Consider the following 22,586-nt stretch of genomic DNA (forward strand, 5'->3'; position numbering starts at 1 on the left):
TCTTCTTCATGTAGCCTCTTGGCTGGAGGTACCATCTGGTTGACTATCTGGATCTGGAAATGAAGCAGGCTTGGGCTTAGATATCACTTGTGTAGGAGGTCATCAGGAAGCTCCACTGTAGTAGATAATGGAAAACTGCATTTCATGCCAAGAGAATGGCATGAAATCATCAAGGAGTGAGTCTAACTCAGGCAAGTCTTTAACTGGTCAGCAACACTTAGCTGACCATGATTGATATCCTAAAAGCTGAGCAGGGATGGGTCAGTTTAATACAATAGCAATAGCTATAGCCCTTAAGACTTATATACCCCTGTAGTGCTTCACAGCACTCTCTAAGTTTACAAATGTCAGCATATTGCCCCAACAATCGGGGTCCCATTTTACTGACCTTGGGAAGGATGGAAGGCTGAGTCAGCCTTGAGATCCATCAGGATCAAACTCCAGGCTGTGGGCAGAGTTTGCCTGCAATACTGCACTTTAACTACTGCACCACCAGAACTCCTAATGCATACTTCAATGTATTACTTCACCAAAAATTTCACCAAATAATACTTCACCAAAAAATTCCTTGTTTTCAAATGGACAACGAATCCCTTGTCTTCCACAGGGAGGTAATGGAAAGCCATTTCCATACAAATGTTAATAAAACTCTTCAGGCAGTGGTGGGTTGCTCCCGGTTTGCACCGGTTCAGGAGTACCGGTAGTAGCGAAGGTGGGAGGCGTTGTCCACCCACCTGGAAGTCATCAAATACTCTCTGCACATGCACAAGCGAAGTGCGCACGCGAGAACCAGTGGCAAAGGTAAGTAAAACTCACCACTGTTTTCAGAGATTGTCTATGTAGTCCCTGGCAGTTCATCTTCTCTTGAAGGAAAGGGAGGGGGCATTATTGAAGAGCAAATGATTCCTACCTCCTAAGACTGACCAATTAAGACCACCTTAATTAAGGGAGATAGGCAGTCTGATTTTGATGTTATCCATTCATTCGTCTCCAACTCTTGGCAATTCTGTGAGTCAGGTCCCTCCACCTTTTCTAACCTTGAACCACTTCTTTGAGTTTTTCTATGCTTTGGCTGGTATCATCTTTGATGACTGGGTGGTCTAGGGAAACACAAAATATATAAAAAAAATAAAAATGGTGCCTTATTCATTATAAGGGACGTGGTGGCTCAGTGGCTAAGACTCTGAGCTTGTCGATCGGCAGTTCAGCGGTTCGAATCCCTAGTGCTGTGTAACAGGGTGAGCTCCCGTTACTTGTCCCAGCTTCTGCCAATCTAGCAGTTTGAAAGTACGTAAAAAATGCAAGTAGAAAAATAGGGACCACCTTTGGTGGGGAGGGAACAGCGTTCCATGTGCCTTTGGCATTGAGTCATGCTGGCCACATGACCACGGAACGTCTTTGGACAGCACTGGCTCTTCGGCTTTGAAACGGAGATGAACACCGCCCCCTAAAGTCGGGAATGACTAGCACATGTGTGCGAGGGGAACCTTTACATTTACCTTTTTATTCATTACAATTGAGGAACAGATTCCATCTGTTGACTGACTACAATCAAGCTCCCAAGTGGGTGGGTCCATGCTTTATTTTCATTTTCTTTTTAAATAAGAGCAGCTTACCATTAATGGGACATGAACAAGAGCCTAACCCAAACTATTTCTGTAGTCTATTGACAATCTGCCCAGGTCAAAGGAGAATAAATTGATCCCAGTCGAAAAGCTTCATTTGAAATCAACAGTTTAACCTTTTGGCCCCATTTAGTCTGTCAGGATGGTGAGGCGGTAAAATTCTTAAATCAGATTCAGTGGGAGATCACAGCTCCATCAGCAATTGCAGTTGTATTTTCCCCGAGTTATTTAGGAATATTCACGTGGACAAGAAATTCAGAAGAAGTTGCCTTTCTGTAAATCTGTAGAACTGATTGCTAGCAGAGAACCTTGTGTGTGTGTGTGTGTGTGTTTGTGTTTTAAATCCCATCTATTTTCAGATGAAATTACCTTTTTAGAAAAGGGATTGGGAGGAAGGTAGCACAGGAATGCATTTCCACCTCATATAATGCTGCTAGTGATGATTTAAAAAGTCCTTAAGGCTAAGTTAGCAGAACAATTATCCTTATGCCAACATTCACCTATCCAAAACCCACTCCTCACTTGAGAGAATTTACACATTGGCTTTCGATTAGTAAAAGTCAGAAAGGGAAGAGTTAAGGTTAGGCGAGACTTCTTTGGTAAAAAAATAAATAAAAAATCTGCATTTGGAAGAATTTATCCGCCTTTTATTTCTGTCCAGTTTTAAATGGGCTATGAAACACTTTTTATTATGCCAGGCTTGTAATGATCTTTATTTTTATCCTCCTCGGTGCCTTGTAAAGGAACCCTTTTGCTGCTATATGTATTTAATCCGTTTGATATATTGTCTTAAATTTTATAACAATTCTTCTCTGATTATTCCTTTGCCTTTTTCTTTTTAAACAGTGAAAAATGGGCAAAATGTTAAGGATGTAAGAACAGCCTTGTTGGAGAATGTTAAGGTTCACCTTAGTCCAACATTTAGGGGTCTTATCAGGACCATCCAGTGGTGAAATCCAAATTTTTTTACTAACGATTCTGTGGGCATGGCTTGGTGGGCGTGGCAGGGGAAGGATACTGCAAAACCTCCATTCCCTCCCCACTCTGGGTCCAGCCAGCATTGGTATTTGCCGGTTCTCCGAACTACTCAAAATTTCTGCTACCGGTTCTCCAGAACCTGTCAGAACCTGCTGGATTTCATCCCTGGGACCATCCAAGTGATGCTGGAATACAGGCAAGAGATACGATATATCCTCTGTACTCTATTGTTCTCCTGCAACTGGTGTCTGGAAAATTGTTCTTCCCAATGTTGAGTCTTCAAGATTAATCCCTGTTTAAAGCCAATCAAGTTAGTGGCCATCACCCAGTCTTCCGTATACTTAGGTAGGTAAGTAGGTAGGTAGATAGTGATAGATAGGTAGGTAGGTACCGGTCTAGGTAGGCAGGCAGGGGAGAGGGAGAGAGAGAGAATAGAAGGATAGTTCAGTGTTTTCTTTCCACTGGTGGTAGAGTTCTACAGGTTGCTGGTCTGTTAGGTTAAGAAGAACTTTCTTTTACCCATTCAAAATCTCTTCCCATTGACCATCTCTGGTACCCTGTTTTCCCGAAAATAAGACCCAACCGGAAAATAAACCCTAGCATGATTTTTCAGGATGCTTGTAATATAAGCCCTACCCAAAAAATAAGCCCCAGTTAAGTTCGTCAACCAGACTGAAGCGTTTAGTACTGTATTTCCCCCAAAATAAGACCTAACTGGAAAATAAGCCATAATGTGTCTTTTGGAACAAAAATTAATATAAGACCTATTCTTATTTTGGGGGAAATACAGTAGTCCTAGTTTCTGAAACTGGGAGGAATATAGATCTGGTCTAATTTCATCATATTATGTATATTTTCAGAAAGTGAAATTTGATTCCAAGGTAATAAGAATATTGGGCAATATTGGTCTTTAGGATTTAGTGACTGAGGTATAGACAACAGATTTCTTGATGTTTCACTGGCATCTGTGGCTGGCATCTTCAGAAGCAAAAATGGTCTATTTTGTCTAGACCAGGGGTCTCCAACCTTGGCCACTTTAAGACTTGTGGACTTCAACTCCCAGAGTTCCTCAGCCAGCTTTGCTGGAGACCCCTGCTCTAGACCCGAAGTCCTGAAAAACAACACAGCACAACAGATACTCCAGTATATTTTCCCAGATTATATTGCCAGTTAATGAGGCCCCTCCCCATTAAATTCACATTCAGCGGTTTGAATCCCTAGTGCTGCATAATGGGGTGAGCTCCCGTTACTTGTCCCAGCTTCTGCCAACCTAGCAGTTCAAAAGAATATAAAAATGCAAGTAGAAAAAGAGGGACCACGTTTGGTGGGAAGGGAACAGCGTTCTTCGTGCCTTTGGTGTTTAGTCATGACCCCGGAGACGTCTTTGGACAGCGCTGGCTCTTCGGCTTTGAAACAAAGATGAGCACCGCCCCCTAGAGTAGGGAATGACTAGCACATATGTTCGAGGGGAAACTTTACATCTATCTATCTATCTATCTATCTATCTATCTATCTATCTATCTATCTATCTATCTATCTATCTATCATCTATCTATCTATCTATGCCTAAGATGCTGAGCTTGTTGATCAAAAGGTCGGCAGTTCAGTGGTTCAAATCCCTAGTGCTGCGTAATGGGGTGAGCTCCCGTTACTTGTCCCAGCTTCTGTCAACCTAGCAGTTCGAAAGGACATAAAAAATACAAGTAGAAAAATAGAGACCACCTTTGGTGGGAAGGTAACAGTATTCTGTGTGCCTTTGGCGTTTAGTCATGTCGGCCACATGACCATGGAGATGTCTTCGGACAGCGCTGGCTCTTCGGCTTTGAAACGGAGATGAGCACCGCCCTATAGAGTCAGGAACAACTAGCACATAAGTGCGAGGGGAACCTTTACCTTTATCTTACTATAATTCTGTAACTCTTGGTGTCAGAAAAAGAGAAAATGTGATGTCCATAAACTAGGCAAATGGTTTGGAGTTTTTGTTGTTTTAGTCTTTAGGTAATGATGGCTTCATCCAGCTCCAGTGATAGATGCATTTATCTGTAGAATGGGGAAAGTGAGAAGCGAGAGAAAACAGCACAACAGCTTCTTTAAGCTGCCTTTAATTAGCTCTAAAGTCATTTTTGCAGCCAGTGGATTAATCAGTGAAGCATGTTGAGTTCTAGCCAAGCTTTTATAAGTTCTTAAAAGGTTTTTGTCGCCTTCCGTTCCTTTGCTCATGATAGAACATTATCCCACAAGTCTGCCTTGGCTATTACATAAACTTCTTTTATTAGACTTTCTGGGTCTTGTCAGGGCGAGACAGATACTTCAAGGACTGACCCTGGCAACATCATTGACAGCCGTGTTATTTTTCCTCCAAGTTAAATTCTAGTGGGATTGGTTAGAGAGAAGTATTTTTAGGAGTATTTCTTCTTTCTAATCCTGCTGAATTCATAGCCCCAGAAGCTGAAACGGTGAGACAAGGAACAGGCAAGTAATGGAGAAGCCATCTAAGAAAAAATGGGGAAGAAAGGAATCCGCACTGTATATCGGACATTAATACAATTGAGCGAGTCCAGAGGTATTTCATGAGAAGAGTCCTCCACTCCTCTGCTCACAACAGAATACCTTATGCCATCAGGCTCGAAATTTTGGGCTTAGACAACTTAGAACTATGCCGTCTTCAGTCTGACCTAAGCGTAGTACACAAAATTATCTGCTGCAATGTCCTATCTGTCAATGACTACTTCAGCTTCAACCACAACAATACATGAGCACACAATAGATACAAACTTAAAGTGAACCGCTCCAAACTCGATTGCAGAAAATACGACTTCAGCAACAGAGTGGTCAAGGCCTGGAATGCTCTACCCGACTCTGTGGTTTCATCCCCAAACCCCCAAAACGTTAACCTTAAACTGTCTACTGTGGACCTCATCCCATTCCTAAGAGGTCTGTAAGGGGTGTGCATAAGTGCACCAGCGTGCCTACCGTCCCTGTCCTACTGTCCCCATTTATTTGTACTGATTTCCTGTGTTCATACCCATGTTTATACTTATATCTGTTATCTCTTACATGTTTGACAAACTAACTAACTAAATAAATAAAATTCATCCAAGTATAATTCCAGAAAGAGAGAGGGGCATGATGATTTTTTTGTCCTCCAATCCTTGTTCTTCAGCAAAATTGGCTACATAGCCATCCTTGATCAATCTTTGCCAATTCTATTCTGCTCTCAGAATTCCAAGCTGCTTAAGATCAACTTTGAGGAACTTGGCTTGCTGGTCATTGGCATAGACTGTTGGAAGCCAGAAACTGCATTTTTGTGGCCTTGGAGGACCTAAGGTGACCTCATTAAAATTCACCAGTGAGTTGAGGGAAGTACAGATGGATGAGCTGCTATGTATTAAACGTGTGCAAGACTGAAGGCTGCCTTCAAAGATTTCCATGTTGTCACAAGCACGGTTGCTTGCAGCTGTGATTTGTTTAACAAGCCCCGATGACTTGGGCTCATACAGTACATGGCGCCGTCAAAAAAGTGGACTGTACAATCCATCTTTGTGCGCTCTGCTAAACGAAGACCGAAGAAACCACAGTTCGCCTGATGGATGAGCCTCAATTTTGAAGTGCGTCTTTAAGAGCTTGCCAATGTTCCTTCTTTGTGCCCCGTGGCTCCCCTGGACTTCTGTGTCTCATGTCCATCTGCGGGCCTCTCTGATTTCACCGGGACAGAAGCAGACACACCAAGTGGCCTCAGAAAGTCCTCTGGAACTGATCAGCCGGTCAGCTGAGAATGCCTGTCAGGCAGCCAAGTTCAACCGCCCACTCCTCGGTCCCGCTGCCCGGAGGACTATGCAAATTTGCCTCTTTTTCTGCTTTTCCCTTCTCTTCCCTCCTGGCCAGCCACCCTGCGTGCCTCTGGCTGTGCACTAAACATCCAGACCTTTTGCCGAGAGCTTTTCTTAATCCCCTGGATTCTTTATATAGGAATTAATCTCTCTGCCACACTGGGAGAGCAGCAAAGAGCCCAGAGATCTGGGTGGGAAGCTGATGCATATTGTCTGTATACGTGTTATTTGTTTCCGTGTGTGAAGGTCGAGAATGGTGTTGCTTTGATTTTTTTCTTGTTTTTTGTTTTATTCTCTCCTGATTGGGATTGAGCTGCTCTCTTGATCAGGACAGAGACAACAGCAGTTGGATTTAAAAAAAAAAACTTCTGTTGGAATTTAAAAGTTTTTGGGGTGAGTTCAAGCCCAGCAACATGGCTGAGCAAGGAAGTAGTGGCTTGCAGGTGCTTCTCTCTACTTTTCAGGTAAGAAGACTTCGACTAGCTGGAGAGAAATCTGATGGCTGTGTGGCTCCTTCCCCTTCCTTTCCCTCAAGGCAAGCCGGGGGACTTGTCTAGTAGTGGAAACTTTGATATATTATTACACTTCCTGCATCCCAAATCAGAGGAGAGCGTTCTCCGCACTAGTCACGGTGGATGCATAAAAAGAGGAACTGCTACACCGGCAGGAAGTCTGCCTTCAGATCTCCCCTCTGCTACGGACTTCGCCATGTGGTTATTTTAGGATGGTTCACCATCCTTCCCCCACCCACCCCACCCCAGTTACATCTTAGGTACAATGCTTCTGAAATACCTCACCTAAGAGAATAATCCCGTGCACCCAGAATATTTGACTATTCAGTGATGCTTGAAACATATTATTGTTGGACTGGAGTTATGAGGTCTTTTTTTTTCCATCTGTTTTTCAAGCTTTGGTGTCTCCAGCTTTAGAGCAAGATAAAAAAAATTTCCCCCATGTGCTTGAAATTTTTTTAAAGATAAGAACTTTGCTAAATAGGGGACTGGATTCAGATCTGTTTAGGGAGACAGATGTCTCTCTCCCATATCCCTTCCCCTTCTCTCTTTCACTCTCTCTCTCCCCCCTCTCTCTTTCTCTCTTCCTCTCTCTTTCCCTCCCTCCCTCCCTTTGCCCTCTCTTTCTCTCTCTCCCTCCCTCTCTCTTTCTCTCTCTCTCCTCCCTCTCTCTCTTCCTCTCTCTCTCTCTCCCTCCCTTCCCCCCTCTTTCTCTGTTTCTCCCCCTCCCTCCCTCTCTCCCTTTCTCTCTCTTCCTCTCTCTCTCTCCCTCCCACCCTTCCCCCTCTCTTTCTTTCTCTCTCTCTTTCTCCCTCCCTCCCCCCTCTCTTTCTGTTTCTTCCCCTCCCTCTCTCTCTCTCCCTCCTTCCCTCTCTCTCTTCCTGTCTTCCTCTTCCTCTCTTTCTCTCCCTCCTGCCCTTCCCCCCCTCTCTCTCTCATGTGTATGTGTGTGTGTGTGTATCTATTCTTGACTGGTTGCTTAAATCAGATATCTGTGTTTAAACATGGCAAGTGAAAGCAAAGAAAAGCGTTGGGATTCTTTGTAGTTTACCCCAGGACATTAGAAAGGGAATTAAATGTTCTCAACTGCAAACAGAAAATAAGAGTGTTTTCATCATGGGAAAATTAAGGCTTTCCATGTTTCAAAACTTCTCCAACTGGAATATTCAGCATCCCGAGTCTAGGTTTCAGGAGCCGCTGTAGAGTCAGGACAACATCATAACCTGTATTAGAGGAGATGCTGCAGGCCTATTGCTGGGAGAAGAGTTAAGGCAAGCAAGTAGGCGAAGAAGGGTAGAAATGTTCAGGATTAGCAGGTTTCTGCCTGGAACTAATTTGGGGAGTTGCCGAATTGAAGATTTCCTTTTGCTGAAGCAAAACCGAAGTCTTAACTAGCCTACTTAGCATCCTTTTTTTAAAACAATCCATTTACAAGTAGGTGGATAGTATTCAGTTTAGAAATTAGGGGTATCATTCTGCCATGATTTATCATAATTCTACAGCACGGTTCCAGCATTGATTGTTTTTTTTTTTTCTTAAATTTGATTTATATGCCGCCCTTCTCCGGAGACTCAGGGCGGCTTACAATGCGTTAAGCAATAGCCTTCATACTTTTGTATATTTATACAAAGTCAGCTTATTGCCCCCACAAACTGGGTCCTCATTTAACCTACCTTAGAAAGGATGGAAGGCTGAGTCAACCTTGAGCCTGGTAAGATTCGAACCTGCAGAAATTGCAGGCAGCTGTGTTAATAACAGGGTGCATTAAACCACTGTACTACCAAGGCTCATTGTTAGTTATGTTGTAGGATATTATTTTAGACACTGTCATTAGCCTTAGACCGAGTGTTAGCAACCTGCAGCTCTGGAGCCGCATGTGGCTCTTTGGGCCCTCTGCTGTGGCTTCATGTCAGGTGATCCCACCACTGGCTGGCCCTGCCCATCGCCCTTCCCTCCCAGTCACTCCTCGCCTGGCCTGAGAAGGTAAGGGCGATGGCGGGGGATGGAAAAGCAGCCGGGGCAGAGAGAGAGAGATACAGAGAGTGCAGGGGAGAGGGAGGGAGAGAGAGAGATGTCAAAAAGATTTTGTGGTTCCCGTTTTTTTTTTTTTAAGAACCAGTTCTCTGCCCTAATGACAAGGCAGGCTGGTGTGTGTGTGTGTCATGTGACTGGTGGAAGTGAGTGACCTCAAGTTGGCCACGCCTACCCAGGTTTTGTGGCTCCCGGTGTTTTCTTTTCTGTGGGAAATGGGTCCAAATGGCTCTTTGAGTGTTTAAGGTTGCAGACCCGTGCCTTAGACAGTGCAAAGGTGGCATTCCTTGCTTAAAAGGGAATTGTTGTTAAAAGGGAATTGAATAGCATAAAAGGGAATTGTTGTCCCTGACAGATAGAGCTCTTCAGAGTTTGGATAAGGATGCTTTCTCTTGAGTTTCAACCTAGGAATATCTTCATACTGGGCGTTCTTTGAGTTTTGACCCTTTCGCCCTTTCGGACCATACACCCAAACCCATTAGCTTTGTAAAAAGAATATATATATATATTAGCCATTAATTAGTTATTAGTTATATAATTTAGTTATTAGTTATTAATATAGCTATGCAATTAGTTATTAGGGACACAGTGGCTCAATGGGTAAGACGCTGAGCTTGTTGATCGAAAGGTCGGCAGTTCAGTGGTTCGAATCCCTAGTGCCGCGTAATGCAGTGAGCTCCTGTTACTTTTCCCAGCTTCTGCCAACCTAGCAGTTCGAAAGCACGTAAAAAATGCAAGTAGAAAAATAGGGACCACCTTTGGTGGGAAGGGAACAGCGTTTCATGCGCCTTTGGCATTGAGTCATGCCGGCCACATGACGATGGAGACATCTTCGGACAGCGCTGGCTGTTCAGTTTTGAAACGGAGATGAGCACCGCCCCCTAGAGTCGGGAACAAATGGCATATATGTGCGAGGGGAACCTTTACCTTTACCTATTAGCTATGGTCACTAAATAGCACCTCTTGAAAAATAACTAACTTCACCTTGATGTTGAAGTTTTTTCTAGCCAACTTCTTCATGATTGACTGATATCTCTTCAGTCAATCTGTCAATCCAGCAATGACGTAGTTAGTTCTGTTTTACCTATTTAGCTTTGTCTCTTGTGTGTTTATGTAACTTCACAGCAATTATTAAAGCATACATCTTCTAGGTGTAGGACAGAGTAATGCAACCCACGAGATGCACCTCTCTTTTGCCAAGACACATTCCAGAAAGGCAAAGAAATAGAGAACAAACACGTTTAACTGAAATCTTGTTGGGCATTACATCCTGCCATATGCTCCAGCCTTAATTATGGAGGGAAATCTGCAGTTTCTTTTATCCACTTGCCTAATAAATCATTGGTTGTGTTTGCCCAACAGACTGAGACACAAATGAGGTAGCTATTTCTGGCAAACTCAGCCTGAGCCCTCTGTGCTTGTTATTGAAATCTTTAAAAATGGGATAATTCAATTAGATGATAATAATAAATAATAAAAGTGAGAGAATAATGGGTTAGTGTGTTGGCAAACGTAGCTCACAGTCCTGTCCTGTGTTTTTAGAAAGATTTCTCTCTTTTTTGGCCGTTATTATTGGTTGCCTAAAGATGTTCACTGCTGCTATTTCAGTTTCTGTTTCCTAAGATGATGATCATTTTGGAGGTGAGGTTTGGATGTCACTTGCTCGGTATGTAAATTAAAACGAAGCTGCAGTTTCAGAGTTTCAGTTCAAATTTTAAATAGAATAGAACCTTTTTTATTGGCCAAGTGTGATTGGACACAAAAGGAATTTGTCTTTGGTGCATATGCTCTCAGTGTACATAAAAGAAAATATACGTCCATCAGGAATCATAAGGTACAATACTTAATGATAGTCATAGGGTACAAATAAGCAATCAGGAAACAATATCAATATAAGAGGTTTTTATATGGGTGTCAAATGATTCTGTTGACTTGCCTTTATAGCAGTGGTTGTTGATTATCCTCGTCATTGTTTGCCAAAACACTCTTGAAGCAAAACTATTTTTGACACACAGTTTTTTTCTGGTGGTGACAGCATAAATTGTTCTCCAGGGGAGGCATTTTCTCCTAAGGCATTTTCTGGCTCATGAGAAACGGTGAGGGTTGAAACCGCATTACCCAAGGAAACAAACAACAATTATATCTTTTAATTGTATGTCCGGCTTCTGCCTCTTGTTTTAAATTGCTTTCCTTTAGTGAATTTGTGGTATTTGGATTGAAAGTGGCTTAAACGGCGGTTCGAGTTTGACAGTCTTAGAATTAGCTGATTTTAATTGCATTGTATGCTTTTTAGTTTATACGCGAGCCATCTTAACAGGGCTTTTTGCCCAGAAAATTAATGCATGAATACTGATAATAATAATTCCTAATAAGCAAGCAACCCAACAGTTTAAGCCAGTTAAAGTCATGACTAGCAGCTCCTGCTCATTCTATTGCCACTCTTCTGCTAAACGTGCTTTGATTAGCTTCAAAAATATCGAAGAATGTGGGAAAGCAGAAATTCAAGCATTGAGCTTTTATGTGGCATTAATATTGGTGTTGCATCAAAGAGTTGGATGAGATGACCTTTAAGGTGCTAAATCTATTAATCTATAACCTTGGGAAAAGCTCTATTATATGATCCAGCTGACGGTGTAAACTGATAGCAGGACAGAAAGTGCTACGAATCATTTACAGAGGTTCTGTCTTGAAAAATCTATGTCCTACCCTTCAAATACTATTTGCTTCTGTTGCCAGTCAACAAGTCTGCCTTATGGATTATCTGCTTCTTTGACTTACACATTTTTAAGGTGTTTTCCATTTTTAAATAGGACTGTGTGGATCAGTGGTGAAATCTAAAATTTGTTACTACCGGTTTTGTGGGTGTGGCTTGGTGGGGAGGTAATGTGACTGGGTGGGCATGGCCAATTTTTTTTTTACTTTTAAAACCATTTTTTTGCGTGCGCTCTTCTGCACAGAAGCTTTTTGATGACGTCAGGGTCAGTGGGAGGAGCCTCCCGCCGGTTTTACTACCGGTTCTATAGAACCAGTGTGAACAGGGGGCAACCCACCACTGATTTCCACCCTACTCCAGGGGAAGGGTACTGTAAAATCTCCATTTCCACCCCACCCCACTCCAGGGGAACGGAAGGATATTGTAAAATCTCCATTTCCATCCCACTCCAGGAGAAAGATACTGTAAAATCTCCATTCCCTCCCCAATCCAGGGGAAGGATATTGTAAAATCTCCATTCCCACCCCACTCCAGGGGAAGGTTACTACAAAATCTCCATTTCTTCCCAATCAGCTGGGACTTGGGAGGCAGCGAATAAACGGGGGCAGGGCTAGTCAGAGGTGGCATTTACCGGTTCTCCGAACTACTCAAAATTTCCGCTACCGGTTCTCCAGAACCGGTCAGAACCAGCTGAATGCCACCTCTGGTTCACACCGTAAAAAACATGGTTTGCTTAAGCATGATTTCTTGAACAAACCCACAGTGGCTACGTTCACACATTACCCTGAGCCAAAACCAAGCAAACCACATTATGCCTCTGTAGTCTGTAAAAATAGCAGTGATGTTTAATATGAGACTAGGAATATTACATGCATAACCTTTTCCCCTCCCCATCCTTAATTTTTCATTGCTGACTGCAGACAATATTGGATATCATAATTGGTCTAACATTTGACTATTCTCAGTAATTTGAATACAGTGCAAGTATTCAAGCTCATTAGGACTTTGTAATTTGCTAGCCCTTTTTTGTAAGAATGTTTCCATTCTCTTATTGTCAATGAACTTCATCAAGAGCATGTCAAGTTATCCCACAACTAAAGAATGATTAGTTTTAGACATGATCCCGTTCACTGGATGATCCTTGATCTGGTGCTTTATGGCATGGCCAACCCTACTTCATTGTCTCAATGACCTATCTGTAGGCTTTTTATTGAACAAAATCTGATTAAGTAGCATTCAGACAAGATTCCTGATTGGTTGGGACGCACAGGGCTAATTCAGGAGGGAGGGAAAAAAATAGGAGGGGAAAAAAAACAGAACCAAGAACTAAGGAAAACAATAATCACAAATAAAGCGGGGAGCAGGACAGGGTATTTTCTTCAGGTGCAAATAAAGCCTTTCAGGACATAACATAAACCTTCTAATAAGTGTCTATATAAATTCTGATGCCTAGAGCATTCTTAAGCATTTAGTATCAGACTGTTTGAAGCAGGAAATAAATTGGGTATCCTATTAAAAGTAATGCTATAACTGTTCCATTTTGTACCTATTTAGCTAGCAGCCTGAATGAGTAAAGGAAAAAAAGCACTGGAAAAACATACCTGATTACTTTGGCATCCCATCACCTGCTCACCTGTACATACAGTAGATAGCCATACAAGTAGAAGGGAAGATTGGTATGTTTACTCCTCCCTAGTGATTATAATACTGGTTAGCAAAAATAATTCAGAACCAAAGAACCTGAGCATCCTTAGGCAGCCTTCATTTTCCACAGAAATCAATTACCAGTATGGAAACAAATTAATGTTATCTAAATGTCAGCTGGGAAAGGCTGAGTATATCATCAGCTACTACACAACTTTAAGGTAGAATAACAGAGTTGGTAGGGACCTTGTAGGCTATCTAGTCCAACCTCCCACCCCACCAAGTAGGGGACCCTATACCCGTGATGGTGAACCTATGGCACACGTGCCCAAGTGGCACACAAAGCCATGTCGCCCGGCATGCGTGGCCTTGCCTGTTTGTCTTCTAAGTTTCTGGCGCACAGCAGTGCTGAAAACCGGTGTGTGTATGCACGTCGGCCAGCTGATTGTCGGGCGCTCATGGGTGCTAGAACCCAGAGGTTCGGCTTTTCCGGGGCTTGATCCCTTCGCGCGCATGGCAGTGCTGGAAACCGGTATGTGCATGTGCGCCGGCCAGCTGATCGTCAGGTGTGCATGCGCGCTACAACCCGGAAGTTTGGCTTTTCCGGAGCACGAACTCCGATGAGCGCATGCACGATGTTTCTGGGCAACCTTTTCGGCACTCGGTTTTTGTGGGAGCAATTTTGGGAGCTTCATCACTGGAAGCTTTCAAGAAGAGACTAGACCTGTGATGGTGAACCTATGGCACGGGTGCCAGAGGTGGCACGCAGAGCCCTCTCTGCTGGCACGCCCGCTGCCACCCCAGATCAGATCTCTGTGGCATTTCTTTTGTGAGCTTCTGTTTCCCTGCAAACGATGAAACAGAAGCTCACGAAAGAAAAAGATCTTACCTCTTGCTGTGCTGCCAGTGTTGGGATGCCCAATCTCCTGGCAGCCAGCTGGTCTTCAGGTCTCTGCTGCACACATTCACGCATGCACACACACCCCTTTTAGTTTGGCCATGTGTGTGGGTGGTTTGAGCACTCAGTGCCTAAAAGGTTCGCCATCACTGGACTAGACTGTCATCGACAACTATTGTGTAGTTAGTTTTGGGATGCACCATTCTGGATGCCAAGAGTAGAGCAGTAAGGGCAATAACTTGCACGCCAAATGAAACACTAAAGCTAAGGCAAGGCAAAACTCAATTTCTTTATGTAATGAACATTTACTTGATTCTGAGTAATCATTGAGAAGGATAGCAATAGCAATTAGACTTATATTCCACCCAATAGTGCTTTATAACATTCACTGGGTGACTTACAATGTCAGCATATTGCCCCCCAACAATCTGTGTCCTCATTTTCCTGACCTCGGAAAACTGTAAGGCTGAGTCAACCTTGAGTTCCTCAGGATTGAACTCCAGGCTGTGGGCAGAGTTTGCCTGCTCTACTGTTTTCTAACCACTGTGCCAACATCATTTTCAAGATAGGGAAAGATCTCAGCTGAGCTTAATTCTTGAACTAAACCCCACCATGTATTTCCTTGATTCTCCTCTCCCCAAAGTTGGGATTTTCTGCCTTGTTTTCCAGCATGTTGAGTGATTTCTCAAAGGTCTTGTACTGTTTTTGAGCACTTTTGGTTGGAAGTAGCAGGGAGCCCCACTAATAGTAGTAGGTTAGGTTGTTGCCTTTCAGCTAAATCTCTCCCACGGGAAGATTTTCTTCTCCCGAGATTGAATAGGAGGGAGAGAAACCAGGGAGTCTTTAGACCATTTGAGGGAAGGAAATGCAGTGATAGACAAAGTTCTTACCATACATCCAGTTCAGCCACTTTATGCTCAGGAGAAGTATAAAAATCCCACCCCACCAGTGGTGGGATTCAATTAATTTAACAGTTGGTTCTCTGCCCTAATGACCGGCTGGATGGGCGTGGCCATGGTGGGCATGGTCAGTGGGTGCGACAAGCAGCACTCAGCCTCCTACACTCCCCTGGGAGCAAAAATGGACCACGGGGTGTGGGGGTGGGACATGCCGCCCCCCACCCCCATGCCTTGTTTTGGGCCTAGTAGGCCTCCCTGCAGCCTCCTGGGAGCGAAAACGGGACTCCCTGCACTCAAACTGGGAGCCAAAATGGGGCGCGTGGGGACTCCTGGAAGGGGCAGGGAGGGGCAGGGAGGGGCGGGGCCAACCAGCAATTTAACTGCCGATTCGCCCGAACCGGCCTGAACTGGCTGAATCACACCACTGCAAGCCACCCCCTGACATATAATTATTGATATTCTCTTTCCCAGCAAAGGAAAAGAGATCAGCCTTTTAAAAAATACAGATGGAAATTTCAGCACAGTTCTAGACTATAAAGCCCAGCTCTCTAAGTCAAATAAATGAGTTCTTGTCTATCAGTTTGTATTCCATGTATGACTCAGGGGCAAATTTCAAGTGATCTAATAAGAGATGCTTGCAAAGCTCTGCTGGATCATGCCTAGGGCAGTCTCTTCCACCTGTTCCATGTTTCCTGACGTGTTTCCATTTCACATCCCTGGCTCATTTCTTTGCTTGAGTAAAAAAAAAAAAAAATTGCTTAAAAGAGATGTTGCATTCAGGCAGATCTTCATTTTATTAGAATAGAGCTTCATGTGCTGCTTTGTTGGATAAAGCTCTTTCATTTAAAGGACAGACAAAAGAACAGTTTAATGAGAAAGAATTAAGAACTTTAAATTACGGTACCCTCTCTCTGGAATACCAGTGGCTTCTCACAAAAAACTTCCATTATATTTTCAAAGCCTAAATTCTCTCTTGATTCTGAGAGATTTGCATCTTTCTGTTCTGTCATGCATGAGGTGGCATGCAGAGACGGTTTAAGATGTTTCATCATGACGATAGAAGTTCCATTGCTGTGACAAACTGGCCAGCGGGCTCGATCTTAGATTGTTGACCATAGAGTCATGGAACCATAGAGTTGAGGGACTTTGAAGTATTGAATGGGGGCATTGCATGTTTGATCTAGAGTTCAGAACTCTTTAAAACTCTTGTTAATGACTTGGATGAACAGTGGAAGGAATAGTGATGACAATACGAAATTGGTTAGGCTAGATCAAATCTGAATAAGCAGTTGGTTGGAGTTCATTTAATTTAGAATCTTCTTAATCTAATTTTGGATAAATTAAGCTTAAAGTTTATTAAATTAAAATTAACAAGTCAAATGACCCTTTCTGGGGTTGCTACAAAATAGGCTGGCTAGTCACTTGTGGACCCTACCAATCCAGTTAAATATGAGGTAGGAGCAGATGTACAAAGCCTTTAACCAAACCCAGAGTTTTCATATGATAAAGGAGGTCTACAACCCCAAACTTGCATAGATTAGGATGACCTATAGAGTCTTCGGAGAAAGGCGGCATACAAGTTGAATAAATAAATAAATAAATAATTCTCCTTTCAAAGCATAGTGTGGGAAGGAAAATCCATCTGGTTCAGTTCCAAGCTGGGAGAAAGACACTGAAAACATGGAGGCTGATTGGAAAGATGGTTTATTGATGAAGCGGGACCACATGGGTTTGTGGTTCTGGTGCAGCTGACCAAATGGAGTTGAGAGTGGGTTGTTTTTATACCTTCTTTTGGGCTTTGTATTTGAGCTTCCTGTTCCTGTGCAAGAACGTGTCCTCTAATATTCTATTGGCTGTTGTCAGATTTCTATGGGGTCATGTAGGGTTATGTAGGGGTCATAGCTGGCTCTATAGGCAAAAGAGAAAATGCAAATCCTAGGTGCTTGTCTGAGCTCAACCTCTGGCTTATTGTTTATTTGAGCTTCCAGGTTTCTGTGACTTTGAACTGCTGGGGGGTGGGCCTTCTCTGTGGGAGCCCCAGCCCTGTGGAATGAACTGCCCCCGGAAATACGTAAGATCTCCGACCTCCGGGTGTTTCGCTGCGCACTGAAGACCCTGTTGTTCCGCCAGGCTGGGCTATCAACATAATAATTTTAAATTGGGGTATTTTAAATTTCTGGGATTTTAATTGGAGCCTAATCTATTTAATGATTTTAAATTTTAATCGTTGTTTTGTTTTGTGTTTTTAAATAGGCTGTACACCGTCCTGAGTCCTTCGGGAGAAGGGCGGTATAGAAATAAAATAATAATAATAATAATAATAATAATAATAATAATAATAATAATAATAATAATAATAATAATAATAATAATAATAATAATAATAATAATAATAATAATAATAATAATATTGAAGGGACTGCTCTGGGCTGCTTCTGGGCTGCTTCTGGACTGATCTGGGCTGTTTCTAATCTGCCCTTGTTTCTAAATATCCTATCTTGAATGGATTATCAAATCTGCATTTCTAAAAGGTGGTCTCCTCAGTTTCTGCTTGAGGGCAGGGAGACTGGGGCTGGTTTCTGAATAGACTGGCCCAATCTTTCTTAATGGGCACAAAATATCTGCTGGGGGCTATTAAGAAAGACTGAGTCTGCTTCCTGCCTCTAAAAAAAACCATGTTTCTCCATTTCTCATTTAGGGAAATATAATATCCTGTCTTTTTAAAAATACCCCTCAAAATTTTTCATTCTTCTAGGAAGGGGTGTGTGGCTTCCCACAATAGCTTTGGGGTTCTTCCTAGTCATCCTTCTTGTAGGACTTTAATCTGATTGTTCAGATCTTCAAAGATGGGAGGATAATTTCCCCAACTGGCTCAACATTTTCCTGGCCAAAAGCTGTTCTTGGCTTTTGAGAGGGATACTAGGGGATGTAGTTAAAAAAAAAAAAAGAGTAGCCCAGGACAAAATTTGAGTTCATTTAATTAACCTTTAAATTGAGTTGAAAACGATTCAGTATAGTTCATATGATGCAATTTTATGCCAGGTGTGAAGAATCAGGACCATAGATTAAGTTCCAGTTAAACTAATTTATTGCTCACCCTATATGCAAGAATCTAGTCAGGGGTCCACACTAAATTGATGCTATATAAGAGTAATCGGAATTCAAGTGGGATTGGATTTAAATCGCTTGTGGCAACGTTGTGACTCCAAACTGATTACTCTCTTAACTCTGCCCCCAGGCTCTGCCTGTCCTTATATGTTATATGTCTTATTCCATCATATTAAAAATTAGTATTTGATAAACAGTTCAGGAAAAGCTTAGGGAACAATCCAGAAGTGTATAGCCACACATGTCTATCTTAAATGGAGCACTTTGACTGAAAGCAATTTCCTTTGTCCTTTATCTCAGCGGTGAAATCTATTTTTTTTTACTACTGGTCTGTGGGCGTGGCTTGGTGGGCATGGCAGGAGAAGGATATTGCAAAATCTCCATTCCCTCATCACTCTTGGGGGAAGGATACTGCAAAATCCCCATTCCCACTCCACTCTGGGGCCACCCAGAAGTGGTATTTGCCGGTTCTCTGAACTACTCAAAATTTCTGCTACCGGTTCTCCAGAACCTGTCAGAACCTTCTGGATTTCACCCCTGCTTTATCTCCATATTAAGAATGGGTGAATTTGACATCCAGTTCCAAAAAGTATTGACTTGCAAATACTCAGTTATGCAAATGGCTCTTTAAACTTTGTAGCCCTTTTCTTAGCTTTTTTTTTTTTTTTTTGAGAACATTCACGATTGAGAGTAATCAAAGTTTAATTCTTAGGCATTTTATTCGATGAACATTTTAAAGCCGCTTCCTTCAATAGGGAACCCTGTAATGTGAACTTGCAAAGTTGTTTTAATGGAGTCACAGTTCTGAAATAGTTGAATTGAAACCATGCTTAAGAAAGGGTTGGCTTTCGGAATGACTTATAAAAATAATTTGCTGCAGTGAGAAATGACATTGAAAAAGCCTGGTTAAGAGCCACTGGGTGAAAAAAAAAATAGATAGCAGAACAAGGCCCCAGTAGAAATGAGGTCCCTGTAAAGATACAACTACATTAACCAACTACATTAAAGGAGAAGAGAGCAAATGAACAATAAGAGCAAATTTTAAAGTGAAATATCTGATAAGCAACCCATTATGAAATAAAAGCTTTGCCCTCAAGAGAAAATTAGATTTCTTCCTTTTGAGGGAATACTTAAGTCATAAATGGAGAGGGGGGAGAGAGAGGGGAGAAGGCACTTACAAAGGGGCAGGTGTTTTGATTTCTTTCAGCTTTCCTCGATTCTCTCACTATTCCTATTTGATGAGACCCCCTTTTAAGGTTACTGCAGTAATGTGTTTTATGACATGTTCTGCATAATAAAATGTGTGATTAGAAATGCATTAGGATTGGATGGAAGGGGGAAGGGGGAAGAGAAACAAAGAAGGAGCACAGAAAGGAATTCAGAGATGGTTGGATGGAGTTTGCATAAAGACACTAATTTGTTCCAACTCCTTATTGTTAAAGACCACCCATACCGTAGTGAGGTTCGAGGAAAGAGCATCCAGTTTACAAGAATGGATACAGAAACATTGAAATTAATAAAGTCTTAACTGCTGGGACAATCAGAACAACAAGGAGATGGTATACTACAATGTGTATTTTTAAAAGGCAAGGATCCCACCATTTTATATGTTGACACTAGAACATAAACTTAGAGGTAAAGGTAAAGGCTCGCTCGCAGATATGTGCTAGTTGTTCCGGACTCTAGGGGGTGGTGCTCATCTCTGTTTCAAAGCCGAAGAGCCAGTGCTGTCCAAAGACGTCTCCGGGGTCATGTAGCCAGCATGACACAACGCCAAAGGCGCACGGAACGCTGTTACCTTCCCACCAAAGGTGGTCCCTATTTTTCTATTCGAACCGCTGAACTGCCAACCTTTCGATCGACAAACTCAGCGTCTTAGCCACTGAGCCACTAGAACATTGAATAAACTAACCAAATAAAATAAACTAAAACTCTCTGATTCATTATGGCTTATTGAGTAATCTGCAGTTATCTGAGTTTGGCCAAGGCACTCAAACATAAAGAATCGTTTGCAAATCACAAGCGTCTGAGTTTCATATGAAAGCATATCCCAAAACTAAGTAAACCAGGTTATCATCTGGTTTAACATGTATATACCATGCTAAAGAGACTAGATGAAACAGTATCTAGAAGCTTTTTTTTTTATTTTTCAACCGATACAAAAAAAGTTGACTAGATTTGGGCGACCAATCCATTTAAAGAAACTAACAAACACAAGTTGAAGAATACTTTAATGCCACCTGCCTGTTTTGTGGATTAAAATGGCATAGAATAGCCATGAGATATACTGCTAAGGATATCTAAGTAGAAGGGATGCAGTGGCTCAGTGGCTAAGACACTGAGCTTGTCGATCAAAAGGTCGGCAGTTCAGCGGTTCAAATCCCTAGTGCCGCGTAACGGGGTGAGCTCCCGTGACTTGTCCCAGCTTCTGCCAACCTAGCAGTTCAAAAGCACGTAAAAAATGCAAGTAGAAAAATAGGGACCACCTTTGGTGGGAAGGTAACAGCGTTCCGTGCGCCTTTGGCATTTAGTCATGCCGGCCACATGACCACGGAGACGTCTTCGGACAGCGCTGGCTCTTCGGCTTTGAATCGGAGATGAGCACCGCCCCCTAGAGTCGGGAACAACTAGTACATATGTGCGAGGGAAAGCTTTACCTTTACCTTTTTATACTGCTAAGTAGGAAGAAGATTGAGCCACAATTGTACTGGTAGATTTGTAGAGTTACTCTTGCAAAGATTTTTGATTAACAATGAAAAGAAGAAGTCAACGTCGTCTTTTCTTTTTCCAAAACTAGGCTGCTGAAACAAGGAAAGCTTTGGAGGTTTAATCCAGGATAGGATTTAATATGGAAGGATAGTGAATTCAGCAGTGATGCTCATGGCCTGGTTCCCCATGGAAGCATATGCTCAGACACGGTTTTTCTTAGTGCTTAATACTTTTCCATCTGAGCTACTATTTTGCACTAGAGCCTTGGAGAGTTTGCGGCTCTCATGGTAAATCCCCCATGCATGAAATATGCCCAGCTTCATCTAACACATGATGTATTCTGGACTCTGTGTAGATACAGTATTTAGCACAGAAAGTCAATACCATCAGCATCCAAAGCAGTGGTGGGATTCAGATTTTTTTACTACCAGTTCTGTGGATGTGGCTTGGTGGACGTGGCTTGGTGGGCATGGCAGGGTAAGGATACTGTAAAATCTCCCTTCCCTCCCCACTCCAGGGGAAGGTTACTGCAAAATCCCCATTTCTTCCCGAACAGTTGAGAGGCAGAGAATAGATGGGGACGGGGCCGAAGAGGTTGCAGAAAAAAATGCTTTTCAAAGCCTCTGACGATTCCAGCTGAGCCGCGCAATCATCAGAGGCTTTTTTTAAAAAAAAAAACTTTTAAAAGCATTTTTTCGGCCGAAGAGGTTGTAGAAAAAATGCTTTTAAAAGTAAAAAAAAAAAAAGGCTCTGATGATCGCGCGGCTCAGCTGGGCATGGGCGGGGGGAGCGCAGGGATTTTTGCTACTGGTTCTCCGAACCATCCACCTCCATTGCCACCGGATCAGGCGATCCGGTCTGAACCGGGAGCATTTCACCCCTGTTTGGTGGGCATGGTGTGGCTTGGTGGGTGTGGCAGGGGAAGGATACTGCAAAATCTCCATTCCTACCACACTCCAGGGGAAGGACACTGCAAAATCCCCATTCCCTCCCCACTCCTGGGGGAAGGATATTGCAAAATCTCCATTCCCACTCTGGGGCCAGCCAGAGGTGGTATTTGCCGGTTCTCCGAACTACTCAAATTTTCTGCTACCGGTTCTCCAGAACCTGTTAGAACCTGCTGGATTTCACCCCTGAATTGCCCCCATTAAAATGCAAATTGTCCCCCTGTGGGGCATGGGCCCCACATTGGGAACCAATGATTTATGGCAAACTCTGAAAATGTTCACAAAACTCTGCAATCGCTACCTCTTCAAACTCCTTCCAACCAGTGAACGTTCTTACAATGCATCCTTTCTTTTTGGACAGCCCAATTATGGGACGGATGAGTGAAATAGGGGTATCGGTCACTATTGACATTTGGTAATGTGTAAAATGATATTTTGTAGATCGAGCAGGTCAAGGGGAAAAAAAAACACCCCTTGCCAATTATGAATCATATTCTGGAAATGTCTCTTTAGGTGAACAATGTACAGTCTGAGGGTTATACGATCCCCTTCAGCTGTGAACACTTTTCGTGCAGGATTAAACCTGTTACTTAATATGTCTGGAGCAGGTCTCCAGAGCCTTCTTTCACCACTTTAAATATGGCCCTTCTCATTGTCTGGCCTACTTTTGCAAACTGCCTAAAGAGATCTGA

The 22,586-nt window shown here is 42.7% G+C and overlaps 1 protein-coding gene across 4 annotated transcripts in view; it reads left to right on the forward strand.

Annotated features, from left to right (window-relative positions):
• The first annotated feature begins 6,459 nt into the window (after nucleotides 1-6,459).
• AGBL1 (AGBL carboxypeptidase 1) overlaps nucleotides 6,460-22,586 on the forward strand; it is a 701,662-nt gene continuing 685,535 nt past the window's right edge. For 2 of the 4 annotated variants that reach the window (XR_009623272.2, XM_034424683.3), the window contains exon 1: nucleotides 6,535-6,897. Coding sequence is in view for 1 of the 4 variants with exons in the window: in XM_034424683.3 (XP_034280574.2) it covers nucleotides 6,847-6,897 (51 nt within the window). In the remaining 3 variants the exon portion in view is untranslated. Of the gene's footprint in view, nucleotides 6,898-22,586 lie in introns of all 4 variants that reach the window. The other 2 variants (XM_087878351.1, XM_087878350.1) reach the window with 2 other exon arrangements.

The sequence above is a fragment of the Pantherophis guttatus genome, chromosome 13 (genome assembly GCF_059756535.1).
Source record: "Pantherophis guttatus breed Tessera chromosome 13, ASM5975653v1, whole genome shotgun sequence".
NCBI classification, from domain to species: domain Eukaryota; kingdom Metazoa; phylum Chordata; class Lepidosauria; order Squamata; family Colubridae; genus Pantherophis; species Pantherophis guttatus.